Below are 19358 nucleotides of genomic sequence, written 5' to 3'. Positions count from 1 at the left end.
AAGTTTGCCAGAGAGCACATGGATGATACAGCAGAGGATTGGGAGAATGTCATGTGGTCAGATGAAACCAAAGTAGAACTTTTTGGTATAAACTCAACTCGTCGTGTTTGGAGGAAGAAGAATACTGAGTTGCATCCCAAGAACACCATACCTACTGTGAAGCATGGGGGTGGAAACATCATGCTATGGGGCTGTTTTTCTGCCAAGGGGACAGGACGACTGATCCGTGTTAAGGACAGAATGAATGGGGCCATGTATCGTGAGATTTTGAGCCAAAACCTCCTTCCATCAGTGAGAACTTTGAAGATGAAACGAGGCTGGGTCTTCCAACATGACAATGATCCAAAACACACCGCCCGGGCAACAAAGGAGTGGCTCCGTAAGAAGCATTTGAAAGTCCTGGAGTGGCCTAGCCAGTCTCCAGACCTCAACCCCATAGAAAATCTGTGGCGGGAGTTGAAAGTCCGTGTTGCTCGGCGACAGCCCCAAAACATCACTGCTCTCGAGAAGATCTGCATGGAGGAATGGGCCAAAATACCAGCTACTGTGTGTGCAAACCTGGTAAAGACCTATAGTAAACGTTTGACCTCTGTTATTGCCAACAAAGGTTATGTTACAAAGTATTGAGTTGTATTTTTGTTATTGACCAAATACTTATTTTCCACCCTGATTTACGAATAAATTCTTTACAAATCCTACCATGTGGATTCATGGATTTTTTTTTCACATTCTGTCTCTCACAGTTGAAGTGTACCTCTGGTGCAAATTACTGACCTCTGTCATCATTTTAGGTGGGGGAACTTGCACAATCGGTGGCTGACTAAATACTTTTTTGCCCCACTGTATATGTCTGACAAAAATAATTTCATTTTCACATATGTATGTTTACAGTGTTATGAACTGTAGTCCTTGAGTTCTAACAAAAAGAGAAGCCAGGCCATATCTGACCCTTCAGAACACGTGGAATATTTTGTCACAAGACAGCGAACCTCCTACTATCCCTGCATTTCTTTTCATTGTGCTTTTCCTTTCATTCAAATGACTACATACTCAATTTCCCCCAAAGGTCTGTTTCCTAATTTGCTACTCCTTAGCCTCTTGACATCAGGCCACTAGGTGTCCTCCTTATCCATGAAAGCTCCAAAGTCATGCTGGTTACAGTTCAGAAAGCATATCAATGTGCAAGGAATGAGAAACACTGTCATCCTAAAAGATTAAAATTATAGGTAATTTCCTAGACTGTAAACCTCGGGGACATAAAGGAAAACACACCCATACCAGGGTTCATGGATGTAGGCATGTTGAGCAAGAGGGTGAGATGGAGGCAGGTGATCGGCTGAAAACAAAGGGAGCTGCCAAGAGAAGAAGAAGGAAAAGATTTATATTGCTGTTACTGTTTATTGTATGTTCTGGATATTTGTTTATTTAAACATCCATGCCAATAAAGCCCTTAAAAATAAAAATGAACACATTAAGCTTCACCACACCTTACACCAAGTTCTTGATCTGGTTTGTTCTGAAACCATGTGACCAGCAAACACTTCCACCGATCTCGTACCGACCAGAAATCAGAAAGTGCTTCAGCGTGACAGCTAGTTTCTAGGAGGATGGAATTTTGTCTTCTGTCATCAGCCACTAGAGGGTGGATGGATTCAAAGATCTGGATCCAGGCAGAGGTCTTGGCTGTATGTAAAAGATGTCTGAAAGATTCATGAGGAAGCTGCGTAAGCCTGCATTCTCGCTAAAATCACTGCACACAAATAATTCAATAGTCTGGGGGGGGGGGGGCTCTGAGCCTCTGCTCACGACCCTGTGATGGCAAAGAGCAAACAATAGTGTAGTGATTTTTAAAAATATCACAGACCAGTGAGTGACTGTGTTCATCTTTTATATACAGTCTATGTATCTGACCCAAGCAAGAAACGCAGTCTGACGTGCATTTTTAAAACAAAGATTTATGCTGCTTCTACTGAACCCAGTAATATTTGTACACATTTAAATAGATTGTTCTTACTCATAACCTCCTTTTGCTATGGAAACATTAGGATTGCTCAAAGAAAATCGCTGCATGCGCGCTGACAGGACTCTGTATCGCCGGCGAAAGCTTTTAGTGGCTCACAGCGCGCTTGACTTTTGGCATCGGTATTTGTTATATGTCATGTGCGTGGGTTCTGATCAAAAAGTACCTTTCCCTCTCCATAGCCTCAGGCTATATCCACGCTAATGCGTTACTGTTTTATTCATCTAAAGAGATCTGGAGAGGTTACTATACAAGTGATTTCACACAGGAAAACCTAAATAAATACTTCAAAATAAAAAAATCAGCTCCTGGGATGTCTCGGGGGTCGCCGGCCTTTTTGGTCATTTTTCACAATGATGTTTTTATCAGAGAGCTTTGAGCTTGAAAAGAACCCGAGTACCTCCATCACGTTGTCGTAGTCACACCCATGCTCGTCGCCTCTCTCTCTCTCTCTCTCTCTCTCTCTTCGCCCTCTCTCTATCCCATCACACCGCCAATCAGAAGCTAGGACTTTTCTCTCTCTCCCCCCCCCCTCCCGTTCTCCCCCCCCCCCCCCTCTCTTCTCTGCACTGCCAGTCCACTGAAAGCGGTTCTTTAATTTCACCACTGTCACACACACACACACACCAACACACACACACACACACACACAACCAGACACACACACACACACACACACCTCCGGTCCAAACCCCCAGAAAAGCCGTGCTGAATCCTCACACCGTCTGTCAGCATGGGGAGCGCTTGTTTTTCTCGGGACTTTTGTTTGTTCATCCTCCTCATAAATACTTGCGGGGTGATGGGGAATGCCGGACTGGCAGGTAAGCGCTCCCCTTTCCTCTCTGTCTTGCTTTATTGTCAACCATTAGTACTTTTGTGGTGGCTTCTGTCTTGCCGGCTCCTCCGATGAGGAAATGATGAGTGAAAATCTACTTGGAATATTGTCGCTGGAGACTTTAAAACAATCTTTCAAATATCCCGACGTCTTTAAACTTACCTTTTAACTACAATTGCATTGTGTATTAATACAGCAATGACATTACATGGCACTTGTTTTCATGTGACATAACAGTGCTGTGTTGATGCAAAAACTACACTTCATGGCACTGAAAACTCGCGATTGCGCACTATTTTCGCTCGGTGTGAATTTAACTTGGGCGTTTCATAAAAGCATACTTGATCTATTAAGCTAAGTGACACCACTTTGGCAGGACCTCTGCTTTACATCACCGTTTTCCCTCTGTGCGGCATTTGTGACGCGCAATTGGGTTTAGTGGTCTCCCAGACTTCACCGGAACTTCTGTTTCCTGCGCGCAAAGGTCAGTTTCAGTCGGAAACCACAGCTTGATCTATGGTCTGGGCTCTCGTTTGCTTTGATTTGGAGTGAGAGCGCTGCCTGTTTTCAGGATTTTACTCAGGGGGTGAGACGGCGCAAGTCATTTAACGAAACGTAGCATCTCGTCTCCGGCTTTCCAGAGCTGGAGGAGGGGACGAGGAGGAAGGTGTGTGCGTGCGTGTGTGTGTGCGTGTGTGTGTGTGTGTGTGTGTGTGTGTGTGTGTGTGTGTGTGTGTAAATGTGGGGTGAGGAGGGTTGGTGAAGGTGACAGGAGGACCTTCAAAAGTCCCAGGAGGAACAGGCAGGCAGCAGGCGCCAATAACGAGCCTGTAGTAGCAGCAGCATATTGTTAAGACTCTCACCTCTGGGAACAGGGTGAGGTTATTGAGACAGCGAACCACGATGCAGGCAGCGCAGACAAACTCCTAAAATGCCCCCCTCCAATGATCTAATAAAATAAAACGCTACAACTTGGAGCTGAAACCCTCAGACCACTTTTTAGTTTTCTCTTTCTCACTTCTACACAAATTAGGTCCAAACTTTTTTTTCTTTCCATTGGGAAATTATTTATTGGAAAATTCCTTTTAAGGTGTATTCATCGCCTGTAGCTAGCCTACACCTTGGCCTTTTGTATTCTGGTGGAAGCGGAGGACGAGGAAAGCAGCTCTGTGGAGATGGTGAAGGATCTGACAGTAGGATCCAACAAATCTCTGTGTCGGTGTTTGTGAGTCCCCCCCTTGTGTGAATGTGTGTGTGTGTTTATTCCCTCTGTAATAAGCTGGCCCTTTGCCCTTGGATTGAGGCCCAGATGTGACCAGCTCCTCTATCAATAACTTGATCAATTGAAGAGCTGTTAAGCCCTTTGCTCTCTGCATGTCGTCTGCAGCTGCACCATGACGGGAGAGCTCTCCTTCACTGTCACACTCTCAAGCAAAACAAAAAGGTAAAATGAACGATTTAAAACAGCAAAAGAGCCAAATTAGTCACATTAAAGCTGAATAAAGCAGCACACATCATTTTATTCAAATCATTTATAGACAGCTGGTCGAACCATGGGTTTAACCTGGAGCTTTACAATCTTTTCTCTCACACTTTGATCCATCGAACAGAATAGTCTGGGTTATAATATCTCAAACTGTTTTCACTTTTCTTATTGTCTAACAAAAGTGTGTCTAATAACACAAATGTCTGACATGATGGACGAGTAATTACACGTCTTTCATTTGCTTTTATTAATTTAATGGTTCTCACAATATTTCGTGGATACTTGACCTTCATACAATACAAGCTGTGCCAGAATAGAGCCTGAGTACAGTTACCCGGGTTTTTAAGTAGAAGTTTGAGTTACATATGTCCTCAACATTGGTCGGGGCATCTGATTAGGATGCCTGCTGGAGTTTAAGGTGAGCTGTTGGTGAGGAGACCTTGGAGCAGACACAGGATAAGCAGGACAGATCATGTCTCCTGGTTGTCAGGGTAAATGGTAAATGGACTGGTACTTATATAGCATCTTTATAGCACCTTTCTACTCAAGCTGGGCACTCCCTACTACACATTTCATTCACCCAATCATGCACACATATATCCTACATGCACATATATGGATCGCAGGCAACTGTGGACTCTGTCTTTTGCCAAGGACACCTCAACTAGAGGAGCTGGGGATCGATTCACCAGCCTTCCAGTTGGTAGACCACCCACTCTACCGCATGAGCTGCCTCATCAAGGAATGACTTTCAACAAGACCTTAACATAGAATCAGGTTCATCGAGCTGTCCCCAAGCCCAGTCATGAACAGCTCTCCTTCAGCAGCTGAGTCCGGCTATCTGAGACCAACCAGTGGTGCATCTAGGCAGGTTTTTTTTAAATTAGAGGTGTTCAGTTGTTAGCTTTGCACCACTGGTTCCTGAACTCATACAACAAATGACGTTTCCTCTCATGCTGAGCAGGATTACCATTGCAACAACACATCAGGGTAAAACCCCATCCTGGAAGTCACGAGACGAGTATTCCCCTAGAACAGTTCACTGAGCTCGTAGCACCTCTGCACAGACAATCTGGGCCCAGATAAACCAAAGCAAAAATATAAAAAACTAACAGCTGAATCCTGGCAGTAATGTATGAGTGAAAATAATGTCATTAAAGTGCTTTTCTACATAGAGAACTTTAATGCTTCAATTCATTTTTTCATGATGAAACTTCCACATTGGTAAAATTATAAATGAAGGACTTTCACTTGTTGCAGTTTTAAGTTTTGTTGCTTAGACCAAGAATGGAAAGCATTCCTTAAATGAAGTTCACAGACTGTGTGGAAATGTGGAAGTTGAGTGCTGGAACATTGTTACACTGTTACAGTATTAAATCAGTGTGTTTCATCAGAGTTATCAGTGGGTGCTTGAACCTCAACCTGTTTCCACGCTTGGCCACTCTGTGTTCACGTGACTGGACGACACATCACACAGAGTAGCTAGTTTCACTCATCAATTCTCTTATTGTTCATATTCAACAGCAGTCACTGCTCGTTTGAGAGAAGAATATGAAGAACCCAAATGTGTCAGTGGGAATATTACTATCAAACTGATGCACACTACGTGTTCATAACAACTAGTTTATATTTAAATAACTTTAGCAATTTATTTCTCAAATGATTTTATTATCTCTGGGCTCTCTGACATGTACTCTGCTACATGTACTGCAGACAGTGCTGAGAACAATACAGTCAGAGCCCCCTGCTGGGCAAACTTTGTAATTAAACAAGCCAAAGCATCCTTTTCTGAATCTGTTCTGTATATATGTGTTGTCACCAAAGGACGCTCCTGTCTCGGTAAAGTGCAGCAATGACCACTTGCTCATTGGGTGTTCACTGTTCACAGACACAAACTAACACAAACCTGGCTGCTACCTCAAAGTAAATTGTGTGCTGTCGATCCTGCGTGCTGCACAACAACTTTCAATATTTAGTATTTACTGTTATTCACACTTAGCTAGATTAATGCGATGGTGTTGTGTTTATTATGTTGCTCTCTTTTTTTGCTTGTTTTCTTTTTTTTTTTCTCTCAACAGGTGATCCGGGAGGTTTTTTTCTTTCTCTTTTTAAGTGCCCTTTCTCACTGTCCCTCTTCCCCTCTCTTTTTCTTTCTTTCTCCCTTTCCTGTCCCACAGCCATGTCTGTCCCGTCTGTAACAACTGAAAATAAAATAAATAACAACAACAATGGTCGATCAAATGGACCGATACGGCATGATGATGATCCATTTGATTGATTGATTGATTGATTGATTGGTAATTTATTTCAACATGTGAACAATATACAAGTACATTTAGAAAAGAAAATAAGAGAGAAAAAAAGTAGTATACAAAATACATACAAAAAAACGTTCTGATTAATTTACATGTTGAAAGGGAAGAAGTACACACTTATTTAATCCCACCCCTTTGCCATAAATTATCAGTTAATATTTAGTCAGCTTCCTTACTGATAACATTTGTAATAAAAATAGTGAACAGATTTCTGATATAATATATACTGTAATATCACATCATAAATTTTATTTTTTTAAATAGAGACATTCACTTAATTTCAATATTTTCCTTTTCTTTATAGTTGGAGAAGATCATATTTTTATAACTCTTTTTGAACAGTTTTATGTTTGGACGTTGCTTTAATTCCATATTCAGTTTGTTCCATAGTTTCACTCCATGCACAGAAACACAAAAGCTCTTTCTTGTAGTACGGACCTTCATTGTTTTGAAGTTACAAAAACCCCTTAAATTATAACTTCCTTCTTTCAAAAAAAACATACTCTGAATATTACCTGGCAGTTCTTTATTTTTTGCTTTGAATAGAATTTATGCTGTTTGGAATTTCACTAGATCGTCAATTTTCAATATTTCAGACTGTAAAAATAGTGAGTTTGTATGTTCCCTATAACCTGCATTGTGGATGATTCGAATTGCTTTTTTTTGAAGAGTAAAAAGGGAATGTAATGTGGTTTTATAGTTATTGCTATTTTCATTCTGTCTGGAAATTGACCAGTTTGAAATGATAAATTACAGATGTATGTAAACGGTTTTATAATAGCCTCAATGACTCTCTTAACCACTATCATATCAATATCATGATGATGATTGATAAAGTAAATCTGTCGGATATCTTTGTTGGCCTTCAGACAACAATTCTGACGGCTAAAGAACCAAACGGGACAGGCAAAACAAACAAACAAACAAACAAACAAACAAACAAACAAACAAACAAACAAACAAACAAACAAACAAACAAACAAACAAAGGAAATACAAAAACCTTCTGTAATTGTTAAGTTAGCTCACATGTGTAAAGTGATGACATCACATCACAACAATATATCAGTTATCACATGCAACACCGTGGAGTTCATTGATCCAGGGACTCGCGTCTAATTAGGTGCTGATGTTTTGTGTTTGTGCAGATGTAGATGAGTGCGCAGAGGACTCAGACGACTGCCACATCGACGCCCTCTGCCAGAACACAGCCAAATCCTACAACTGCATCTGCAAGCCTGGATACAAGGGAGATGGGAAACAGTGCGAGGGTGAGTGCTACGTTTCCTTCGGTTCATCCCAGTGAAAGCACAATCAGTAATGGCTGGGATTTACGCAGGAATGTACCAGTTGTTATAGAATATGAACGCAAAGCACATCTTCATGTTACTCCTCTTTGAGAGTGAGAGCACATCCAGAAGCAATAGGTTGAGACAAACAGCTTTAAGTCCTTAGTATGCTTTAAACAAGATGCCTGGCACATCTAGCAATAGCTTGAAACAACCTCTTCATGGAGACGTTGATAGCGTTGGATCACAACCTAAAAACAAACTTTTCTAGCAGTAACACGTCTTTGAAGGAAGAGTAAAACACTTGGTTTGAATAATGGCTGCTATTTGATATCTAAAAGGTGTGGGGGTGGTGGTGCATGGTGGTTTCTAATACTATATGAGCATCTGACAGCCGGTGCTAATTGAACTATGACTCTTATACAAAGGTGTACAATGCAGCCAGTCTGGTGTTTCTCACACAGAGACTCGCTTGGGCAGGTTGTTAGGTTATTAACAGTTCTTCGAGCAAATTTGGTGATTCATTTTACTTTTTTGTTTTCAAGAATGACAATTTTCCATTTTATAATTTTATAACTTTATTTTTAAAGTCAGTTACTGCTAACTGGGTAGCAGGTTTCCATTGTGAAAGTGTTTGAGGCTATTCCACTGATTTGTCAAAGACGTTGCCTTGCTGTAAGATGTATAACAGGTTCATTCTACGCTGATCACAGAGGGACTATGACAATGATGACAGTGTACAAACTTTTCTAATAGCACAGCAAATCTTTGAAAGTCTTTGAAAGAAGACTAAAATACTTGGTTGCTTCTGACTTTTTGACTGTTGTATCAGAGTGTGCTCTCCTCACATGAAGGATAGGTGATGTTCATCATAATTATTGTGAATTTGCTTAGATGTGAGTGCATGAACTGGGCCTCTGATGCAACCGCAGGATGGACAGCTGTTTCACAACCCCCACACCCCACACCCACAGGGTTCTCCTAATTAACGGAGAGAAAGCGACTTATTGAGGGTGTCGGGGTGAGAAGGGGGCGGCACCCGGCTGTGCGCTCACACCTCCACTCCTGCCTGAAAGCACACCACAGCTGGAGCCACAGCCGACTGCACAGATACACTTTCTCCATCTCTCACCCTCTGTTAGGTCTAGGCTGTCACACATTTATTTATTTATTTTTTTTTTTTGGCCTGTCCCGTTTGGCTCTTTTGCATCAGAATTGTTGTCTAAAGGCACAGAAAGATGCCCAACGGATTTACTTTACCAAACTGACCATCCCAGCCTTGCCGTAATGGTCCATTTGATTCACCTTTTATTGTTTATTTTATTTTCACTTACTGAATACGGGACAGACTTGACTGGGGGAAAGAAGGGAGAAAGAAAGAGGGAAAGAGAAACAGCTGAGAAGAGGGACGGGGGAGAAGGGCAAAAGACAAAAACCAACAGAACGGGCAGAGAAAAAAAAATGCATATATCAATCACCTGGATCACCTGCTGAGAAAGAAAAAAGAAACAAGCAGAAGAGAACAAGAGTAATAGAATAAACAACATCACAATGATATATGGAATATGACAGTAAATACTAAATATTAAACATTATTGTGCAGCACATAAGATCAACAGAACACAGTGTGCTTTGAGGTAGGAGCCAAAAAGGGTGTAGTTTGTGGGTGTGATCACCCGTGTGTACACCTGTGAGCATGGACGCGCTTGTTTTTTAAAAGGTTCCTTCATGTAATAATCTGCTAGAGGGTGTGGGGGGGCCACAGCCCCGTCCTCCAGGGCATGAAGCAGGTATGGAGGAGATCAAAACTCCAGACATCCAGAGGCCCCCAGAACACAAGAGACCAAGGAAGACCAACAGAGGGGCAGCCGGCCACTGTCCCAGAAAGAGCTGAGGAGAGTCCCAGATGAGGGCTCACTCAGCAGCCGCGGAGCAGAAGCCAGGGGGAGTTGCAGTGACGCGCCCGTGAGCTCCGCCGGCAGCCAGCTGCGCCTGAGTGACCGAGCCCCAGGCCGAGAGGCCGGGGGCACCCCACCTCCGAAGTGGCCCGAGCGAGCCCCAGGCTCCAGGCCCCGATAAGCGGCCGCCAAGGAGTGAGCCGGTGTGTACCTGGACGCCCATCCCCGGACACAAAGAACCACCAACGCACCGATGTCTGAGGGGGTCCGCCACTGGCAGGGGAAGTGGTGGTAGGGGGAGATAGGCCTCCAAACCTTGGAGGGCCTGAGATGTCCCCAGAGAGGTGGCGCCTGACACCCAACCTGACATATAGACACAGACATACAGGCACACACAGACACAAACATCCATTCCCACCCTCATGCTCTCATATGCACTTACTCCACACTCAACCAACGTGGAGACAGACATAAAGAGACGCTGTACACACGATCACACTCCCCAAGCGTACTCTACAAACCGGGTCTAGGTGCCCCCTGCCCCTGGAGGGGGGAACTGCACCCAGACCCAGGTGGTGTTCCCTTTTCCCTGCGGTGGGGGGAGGCAGACCGCCCCGACTCCGCAGCAGCAGGAAGGCTCCACACTCCAGACCGCAGTCGGACGGCCAACTCCTCCTCCTAGCCCCCCCGCTCCAGCAGGTCGCAGAGAACGGGGGTGAGAGAAGACTCCAAACCTCCCTCCACCCGCTCATTGTAGTGTTGATGCATGTGTGTTCTAAGGTGCATTTAAAACCCAGGAGGGCATGGAGCTACCTGCCAGAGAGCAGCAGGTAAGCGCATGGTCCCTCCTGCTAGCCCTCAATGTCTACGTGTATTTAAATTGAGAGGTGGGCAACGAGCCAGGGGTGGGGTGTACACCCTGATGGTACTTTGGACTCCGTGTATCGTGCCCACCCCCAAGATCCTATATGTATGTGTAATGAGAGTGTGAGTAATGTGAATGTCTAAGTTGTGGGATAAAATTGAGGCAGAGGCAGCCAGAAGGGGACAGAGGGGGGGGGGTAGCCTCCTCTGCACCCTGGTGACATACCCCTACTCCAAGGCCCTGCATGTGTGGGTGGTTGTGGTGGAGCGGGAAGAGGGAGGCAGCTGGAGATGGGGAGGGAAGGAAGGGAGGGGCACACATTTATTTAAACGTGCTCACACGACCACTGTGATCATCTAATCTTTCCCACACTGGTTTAATTTAAGTATATTTATATTTCCTGTTTTATTGCCTCAGATCTGGTTATAATAAATGACTATGAAATAGTCATCATTCCCAACAGCAATGATAATTCACCAATCAGAACTAGAGTCTAGGAACATGACAGGATCGCTGTGGCTGATCTGTAACTCACTGAGTTGGATAGCCACTTTAACTAGATTATGTAAACCAGGTCTAATCAGCTTGTTCAAGCTAAATTGCAGCTTTTTCATTCAGGTCCTCAGTGTGGGAATTTTCCATGGGTTTTCAATAGACAGTTGTTCTGTAACATCGGTCCTGTCTTTGTGTTTTCAGTTTTCTTTTCTAACTTCTCTTGTTAGACGCCTGCTAGCTCTGTGAGCTACTAGCTAGCTAACATTATGTGAAATTCCAGTGAGAAGTGACTGACTGAAAAAAATAATGCATCCAAGGAATGCTATGGAAAAACCCTCTAATCTCTAGTTGGAGAAACTCTTTGTCTTTCTGGCTTTGTGGGGTTTTTCAAACTTCAAATAGAAACTTTAATATTTAGTTCAAATCCAACAGTTCCCAGACAGGATGTGATGCAGTACATATAGAGGAGAATTATTATTAATCCACAAGAGCTAGCTTAACTTTTTAAAATAAAATGCTACAACATCCACTGTCAGTGGAACATCTTCCACTTTTTACAGTGAGTTTAAAGCACAACAACAACAACTTGCCATTTGATCTTTCCATGAACTCTCTTCTCTACTATCAGCATGTGCTCTTATCTCACAGTGATGTCATTTTTGGATGAACTGACCCTTTAGACATGCATAATTACTGACTGTGCACACTAATGTCTCAGAATACACGCGGATCTGTCTCTGTTTCTGTTTGCATAGACAGGGTGATTTATTACACTTGACACTCAGTCTTTCTAAACGATGTGTGCTGAATGACAACAGCTTCTCTCTCTCCTCTGAGAGGAGACGGCAGGAGGCTCCAGACTTTTCAAGGTTATGATGTCCCTCCCATAATGTTGCTGTCTGAGCAGATCTGTCCCATCAGCCACAGATACCTTTGAATCAGTGTGAGCATGTTTGTGAAGTGCACTATGGATGGACCTTGAATGTCAGCTAGGACATCACTGTTCACTGTGTACGTGTCATGCACTGTCCTCCCTTTGCCTCATGACTGTACATTCAGGTCTTTTAAACTCTTCACTGGCAATGAAGCAACAGCTCATGACAGAGACGCCAAATGAAGACAGATGGTGGATGGGAGTTGACCCTTGACCCTGGTGATTAGATATGGTCGCTGTAATTGGCCGGCTGTGTTTTCCATCAACAGGCATTACAGCCCACTTTGCTGGCCAGCGCCATTAGTGGCTCTGCTATTCCTGGAAGCACCTGGAAGCAGCAGAGTCTCTGTGCTTGCTCTCCGCAGCTCTAAGGTCATCTCTGTGTCTTTATTATCAGCATCACTCCATATCAGTGGATGATCACTCAGCAGTGTAGTGAAACATTCAGAGGATCATGAAAAACTGTGTCAAAAGAAGTGCTTATAAGAGACATTTTACTCCCCATTTCTTAAAAGTGCATTGACCGAGAAATTTATGATAGCCCAGACTGCTGCTCTCATTTGTCATCTTTCCCAGGTCCAGAGCACCTGTGTTTCAGACCTCCAGATGCACTCTTCATGCTTTGTAAATAGACACGTCTTAAGAACCAAATAAACTGTGGCCTGTACTGAAAGTAAGGGCGATGCTGTAGAAGCACTGGCACAAAAGACGTATGTGTATAGTGCCAAGTCTGATTTCTGAAGACTTCCATCTTTGCTTTTTGAAACTGGAAGTAATGGTCATGGGGTGGATCTGACCAAATCAAACTAATAAACATCTTAGCACAACGTAAGGAGGATGTGGGGTGATGGAGGGCGTTATGGTGACATCAGCAATGACCAATAAGACTGCATGCAACCACAGTGTCAGTGTTTGCCCAAGTGATTTTATTAGTATGTTTCCTGTGCATAACTACCGTTTTCTGATGTTAACTCCAGTAAACAGATTGAAATATAATTGGCAACTACTGAAATGTTGCTGTGATGCAGGCTTTGTTGTTGCAGAGTGGCTGAGCTCTTTAACAGATCTGCTTTGCTGGTAAACACCTCTCCATTGCATTGAATTACTACAGACAGTAAGTCCAATGTAAAGAAAATTCTGCGTTCCTGAAGTTGTTCATTAGCTGTTATTGCAACACAGCAGTGTGCTATGTCTGCATCAGGGAGTGCTTTCGTTATCATGTCTTGATATACTATAAGACAAAACTGACCTCCTCAGCAAAGTCACCAGCAGCATTTTGTAACTCACAGAAAACACTGAAGAACCTGAAACTTCTAAGCAATGAGTGGAGCTCTCATTCTGTACAGGGACGTTTTGCTCGCATGGTTTTTCTTGCCCCATTGGAAGGAAGCATCATTCTCCTTTATCTGAATGAGTGTGAATCATATGCTACTGGCTTTACAGTAGTTTAACTCTATAATGCCCTTTGTATCATATATGATAGACCTCTATCTCAGCAACATGATCAATACTTGCCATAATTTCAAAATGTTATGGACAAAACTTTTTTGCCTAAAATTAACGTTGTTAAGAAAAGTTGCCAAAAATGCCCAAAGTATCAAATGTGATATAAAAATATATAATAAATATATATTAAAAATATAATAAATATGTCATACACAACATAATATAGCGAAAAAATGTTTGTGGGTCTTGTGGTAAGGGTTAATAAACATCAGAATGTTCTGGATATTTTTTGATGGGTTGGATCTTACAGGGGAGATTTTACACTGACGCACTCTGAACACCAAACGATGGCGTGAGATCGTAGTGAAAGAATTGTGTTTTGTTCCTGTAGCAGAGTTCAAGATGCTTGGAGAACAAATGCCAAGGTACGCTGAAGCTTTTCTGGCAGCATGTGGTAGCCCAGCATGTTTGTCCTTCGTGTCTATAAACTTCATGACAGTTGTGGATCAATGTAAGGGGCCGCGGAGTTCTCCGAGCATTTGCTTGGTATGTCTCTCCTGACAGTGTGGCTCCGCATGGCATCGTCTTTTAAAGTGAACTATCAGCTTTACTTTTCTGGACATGAGTAAGAAGCAACATGTCACATTTGCATTAGATGGTAGAGAACCTTTTTTGTGCTCTCTCTACCATCAAAACACCTGGATGAGGATCTGACATCTGTGCTGCGAACACATCGAGCTTGACCTCACGTCCAAAGTTCTTGAGAACTTTGATGTTTCTTGATAAAAAAACACCTGCAGATATTTTACTGGAAAATTCTTTAGTTTTGAGAAAGTTTGTCAAGCAATAAACAAGTGTCCAAAGAAATCAACAATGTAGACTGATTTGGTTTTTTCACACCAAAACAATTGCAAAATCTTGAAGGTCTGGCTCATATTCAAGGTTGAAAGAGTTTGTATGGTCAAAAGTTCAGCTAAATATTGAAAATCAGTGTCAATACATGTAAAGAAACAACAAAGCCATAGATTATGTTGATGATGACATAACTACAACGCAATTTCGAGGTTCCAGAGGGAGTTGGCCTGTGCAGCTCCATTAGAAACCTCTCACTCTCTTGTGCTTTTGTCATGGCTGGGACTCGAGCTCTGGTGACCACGGGAGATGATCTGTGTGCTCAGTGTACCTTCGCGACATGTTGCACTAGAAATGAGCATTTCCAGGCCATATTTATCTTCACAAGGTTCAAATCCTACACACACGGATGCTCTCTTATTATCTCCTAACTTGAATGCTCCTCCCATCAGTACTGTGCCCCCACTAGAGTGATTGTCTAAAACGAGTGTGCCGACAACGCTTGCCACTGAAATTTGATATAGTGATTATGAACGTTGCCCTGTCTGTAGACGTTTCCATTAGCTGATACAGTTAGCTTGTTATGGAAAAATGTGAACTTTTATCCCTGTGCTGTAAAATGAAGAGTATGTGGGGCGAGCTGCTCGAGCCTGCGTAACTGCACATGTGCTTGTGTGAGTGTGTGCATATGCAGAACGGGGCCAGAGCCGCCTCTCTCGTTTTATCAAGAGGTCAAGCAACACGTAGTAGTATTGTGCACAGGTTTCCCAAGCTGAAACTGAAAACAGCAGGAGCACTGGGAATAAAAGAAACTTGGATTTCATAGTTCAGGGAAGAGAAACTCCACAAGATTAGTGAAGGTATTCCAATTCAAAAGAACCCTCCTAAAATGACAAAGATGCCTGTTATTTCTTTGTTTTATATCATGCACCATTCCTTCATCTCTTATGGAAAGGTTAGCTCCATTTCAGCATGTGATGATCCAGGGAGTGAGTGACCTGGCTGCTGCAGAGCTGTGGGTTGTCTGCAAAGCCACCCTGTGGTTACCTGACACTTGTCACTTACAGGGTAACTGGTTTTTCCTAGTTGCCAGGAGGTTTCTGTTGTACACGTAACAACAGCGCATATTGAGATCTTGGTAAACAATGTGCACATTTGACTATTGGAGTAAGTGACAGCTGCCTTGCATCGTTGCCTGTTTCAAAACCTACACCACCCTGTCACGTACCTTTAGGTTAAGCCTAATTCTAACCACATTCTTCTGCTCTAAGAAATAAATCCCAAAATGACACGAGGAGAAGCTTGACGCTGGACTCCAGAGCGACGCGGTAATGACGAACACCTAGAGAAAGAGAGAAAAAGTGCATCTCATGGGAGGAATGGATGATGAGGGAGACAGAGCAGGTGGGAGGGCATGAAGATGAAATGGCAGAGAGATACTAGGCCATTGTCTGCCTGGTGTCTGCACCTCCGTCATCAGTCAGCCTCTCCTCACTGGCTACCTACAGACACACATAGATGATATAACTCAGCTCACACACTCACAGAAATCCATCCCACCCATCGCTGAGTGTGTTGCTGCACCTCCCGCTCTCGCTTGTCTGTCTTTCTGACACTTCCTTGCACACAAGGCTCCAGTTTTATATATAGATAACGAGGCCTTAAGGCAACATCTACAGCCTGCTTCTTGGCAATTAGTAATGCCACTCAGAAAAAGTGCAGAAGGAGGAAAGAAATGCCACACAGACTGTTACCGGCCTTAGCCTTCAGTCCATCTCACTCTATACAGAGTTGAAAGACAAAGCCCCGATGACATAAGCGGTCTTGACTTGGCAACCACACAGCTGCTTTGTGGCTCTGTATCCAACCACAGTCTCAGCCTGAGCGATAGACTGTGACATGTTATGGTTTCCAAACAAAGTACAAACTTTATGTTTCGTTTTCTCTGTCACCCAGACTTATGGATAAGCTCGCATTCATTTTGGGGGATGAAAACCTAAATCAGTATGTAGCGGTAAAGACTTTAGTTGGTTTTAGAGCAGTTGTCAATCAGATGTCCACTAAATACATCCTCCATATGATATGGTAACTGGTAACTGTTTGGGATGTCGCAGTTTACTACATGATTGCTCGCTATACTGTTGTAATACATTCATGCCTCTTTGTTTTTGGTCCTCACCTGGGAAGTAGAAGTCTAAAAGAAGCTTCAGACTTACAATAAGCAAGCTGTGATAAAACACGTGACACGAACCACAAGTTTGCATATATCACGCTGACGTATCTGCCAGCTACTTGCAAACAAACAATGGAACTGTGTGACGCTAACGGTGACTCTGTGACTTTAAAGGAAAAGTTGTGCCTTTGAAATGTGTGTTTTGTGTTACACAACTTGTACTTGGAAGACAAATGTTTACTTTGAAGATGAAAATGCTTTCGTGTGTTGTGTGAGGTTGTGAAGATTCACTACAACTTGGAGAGTAAATTGTGTTTGTAGAGAAGTGACTGCAGCAGTCTGTGAGTGACCAAAACAATCACATGAGGTTTTTGGGGGCAGCACTCTCGTTGCTGATTTGCTGATTTCCCCAGGCGACAGCCAGACACCACATTATACATTTTCCTCTAGCCATCGGAGGCTGTCAGGCACTAGGCTTGTGTGACCGAGGTTGTGGGTCTGTTTGGCTTCCACTAATGACTGTCTTCACAGGCTTGTTGCTAACTGTACTGTTTGTTTTGGGCCTGGTGGTAAATTCCCTTAAAGTTGTTTTGTTGGTCTGGTTGTGGCCAGCTGTTATTGACATTTGTTTGCCGTATTAGAAGATGTGGAAAATTCCGACACCAGGAGAAACGCCTGTCTTCTGATGAATCCGAGCTATTTTAGAGGAACAAGCTGGGCTCACACAGCACTTATGTAAGTAACACAAAGTACCTACAGAAGTGTGGTATACATAATCCAGGTGGTTTTAATATGATGGCTGAAGAATGTACAGTTACAATAAAAGCACAGGTAAACTTATGGGTTACTATTCTGTAAGCAGTGGTAGTGAGAGCTTCTTTATTTATGTATTTTTCTGGTCCTAAACCTAAAAAAAGATTGGCCTGACAGCAGAGAGCTTTGTCTACCATCCTACTGTTGGAAAGTCCAGGAACCACAACAGAGCCTGCAGTCTGAAAGTGAAGTACCCTGATGGGACCTGATTTTGTATGAAAATAAAATAATTTAAAATGAAATTCTTAATTCAACACAGAGTCAGTTAAAAGAAGCTTATATGGTCACTCCTGTTAAGGTAGTGCTCTTCTGCAGCATTTCTGATAAACTGAAAGCTTTTCAACTGTTCTTTTATCTGAACTCAGCACCAGTGTTGGTCAAGTTACTTGAAAAAAGTAACCAGTAACTAATTACTGATTACTTCCCCAAAAAGTAATCCCGTTACTTTACTGATTACTTATTTTCAAAAGTAATTAATTACTTACTTAGTTACTTTTTAAAAACACGATTTACAACCTGAAGAGGTGATAAAGTGATAGATCTTTCAGCCCAGTTCTACTTTTTCTGCATAATCCATCATACAAAATGTAATCAAATGGAAAAGTCTCTTTTTAAAACTTGTTTTATTAGTTTTAATCTTTTAACTTTATGCATCAAGCAAACATTTAATTATCTGCAACATTCTCTGACTGGAAGAAATTAGTTTAACATTTAAACCTATTTTCTGCACATTCCAGCACATAAAACATATATTTTTTTGTGTGTTTACACTCAGTCTTTCAAATAGATGCAAGTAAAACAGTAGAAAATAAATAAAGTCAAAGACTCAGCGGTCCTGTTGCTCTATTTTCACCTGTAAAGCAGGAGTGGGGTAGGCGGAGGGTTACCCTGGTGCAGGTGTGCCGCGGTCAGTGGAAGAATCCACGAGTTTCTCTGTGAGTTTCCCATTAGGTCGTAGCTACTCGGTGCTTGTTGGAAGTTTAGGGGTTTTTTCGCTGTAAAAAGAAGTTTTCTTCCCACGCACAGCGGACACTCATGTTTTTGTCACTTTTTATGGAATCAAACTCAAAGTAAGGTCAGTGCTTCCACGCTTTAAACGCTGCACGCTCAAACTCTCTCCTGCACTCGATAACGCAGCGTTCCTACGGGAAAGTAACGGTAATCTAATTACCGTTTTTGCAATAGTAATCCCTTATTTTACTCGTTACTTTAAAAAAGTAATCAGATTACAGTAACGCGTTACTTGTAACGCGTTACTGCCCATCTCTGCTCAGCACTAAGTTAAAAAGTCTGAGAAATCAGACAGAAATTCTGCTTAAGGCCAGGAGGATGCTAGATAAGAACTAAAACTTGTTTGTGACTTTTCTGGTTAGAGTCCACATGACAGCGAGCCAGGCTTTCAATGAGTTAGATCTTTTCCAGGGTCTTTAGCTGATTAATAGGCTGGAGCTTCAAATCCTGTCTCCCCCCCACCCTGGACCCCCACAAATTCGCATACCGCCAGAACAGGAGCACAGAGGATGCAGTCTCCATCGCACTGCACTCTGTCCTCTCACACCTGGACAACAACAACACCTACGCCAGAATGCTGTTTATAGACTTCAGTTCAGCATTCAATACAATCCACCCCTCACAACTCATCAGGACACTGACAGACCTGGGCATCAGTTCCCTCATCTGCAAATGGTTACTGGACTTCCTGACCAACCGCCCCAACATGTCTGGCTGGATAACCGCTGCTCATCTACCATCACAATGAACACCAGTGTACCACAAGGCTGTGTGATGAGCCCTTTCCTCTACTCCCTCTACTCCCTCTTCACCCACGACTGCAGACCTGCTGATGGTTCCAACACCATCATTAAGTTTGCAGATGACACCACGGTGATTGGCCTCATCAGTGACAACGATGAGGCCGCCTACAGGGAGGAGGTGGAT

General features: G+C 42.9%; 1 protein-coding gene across 1 annotated transcript in view; it reads left to right on the top strand.

The window, feature by feature from the left end:
- Nucleotides 1-2683: 2683 nt before the first annotated feature.
- LOC121813231 (signal peptide, CUB and EGF-like domain-containing protein 1) overlaps nt 2684-19358 on the top strand; it is a 47570-nt gene continuing 30895 nt past the window's right edge. The window contains exons 1-2 of the mRNA XM_042216862.1: nt 2684-2841; nt 7804-7926. Of these exons, the coding sequence (XP_042072796.1) occupies nt 2754-2841; nt 7804-7926 (211 nt within the window). The 5' untranslated portion in view covers nt 2684-2753. The remainder of the gene's footprint in view (nt 2842-7803; nt 7927-19358) is intronic.

Source organism: Haplochromis burtoni, unplaced genomic scaffold (assembly GCF_018398535.1).
Source record: "Haplochromis burtoni strain Fernald_Lab_line unplaced genomic scaffold, NCSU_Asbu1 Contig_1303, whole genome shotgun sequence".
Taxonomy (NCBI): Eukaryota; Metazoa; Chordata; class Actinopteri; order Cichliformes; family Cichlidae; genus Haplochromis; species Haplochromis burtoni.
Note: the sequence above shows the minus strand (reverse complement) of the source record. Positions and strands in the feature narration are given on the sequence as shown.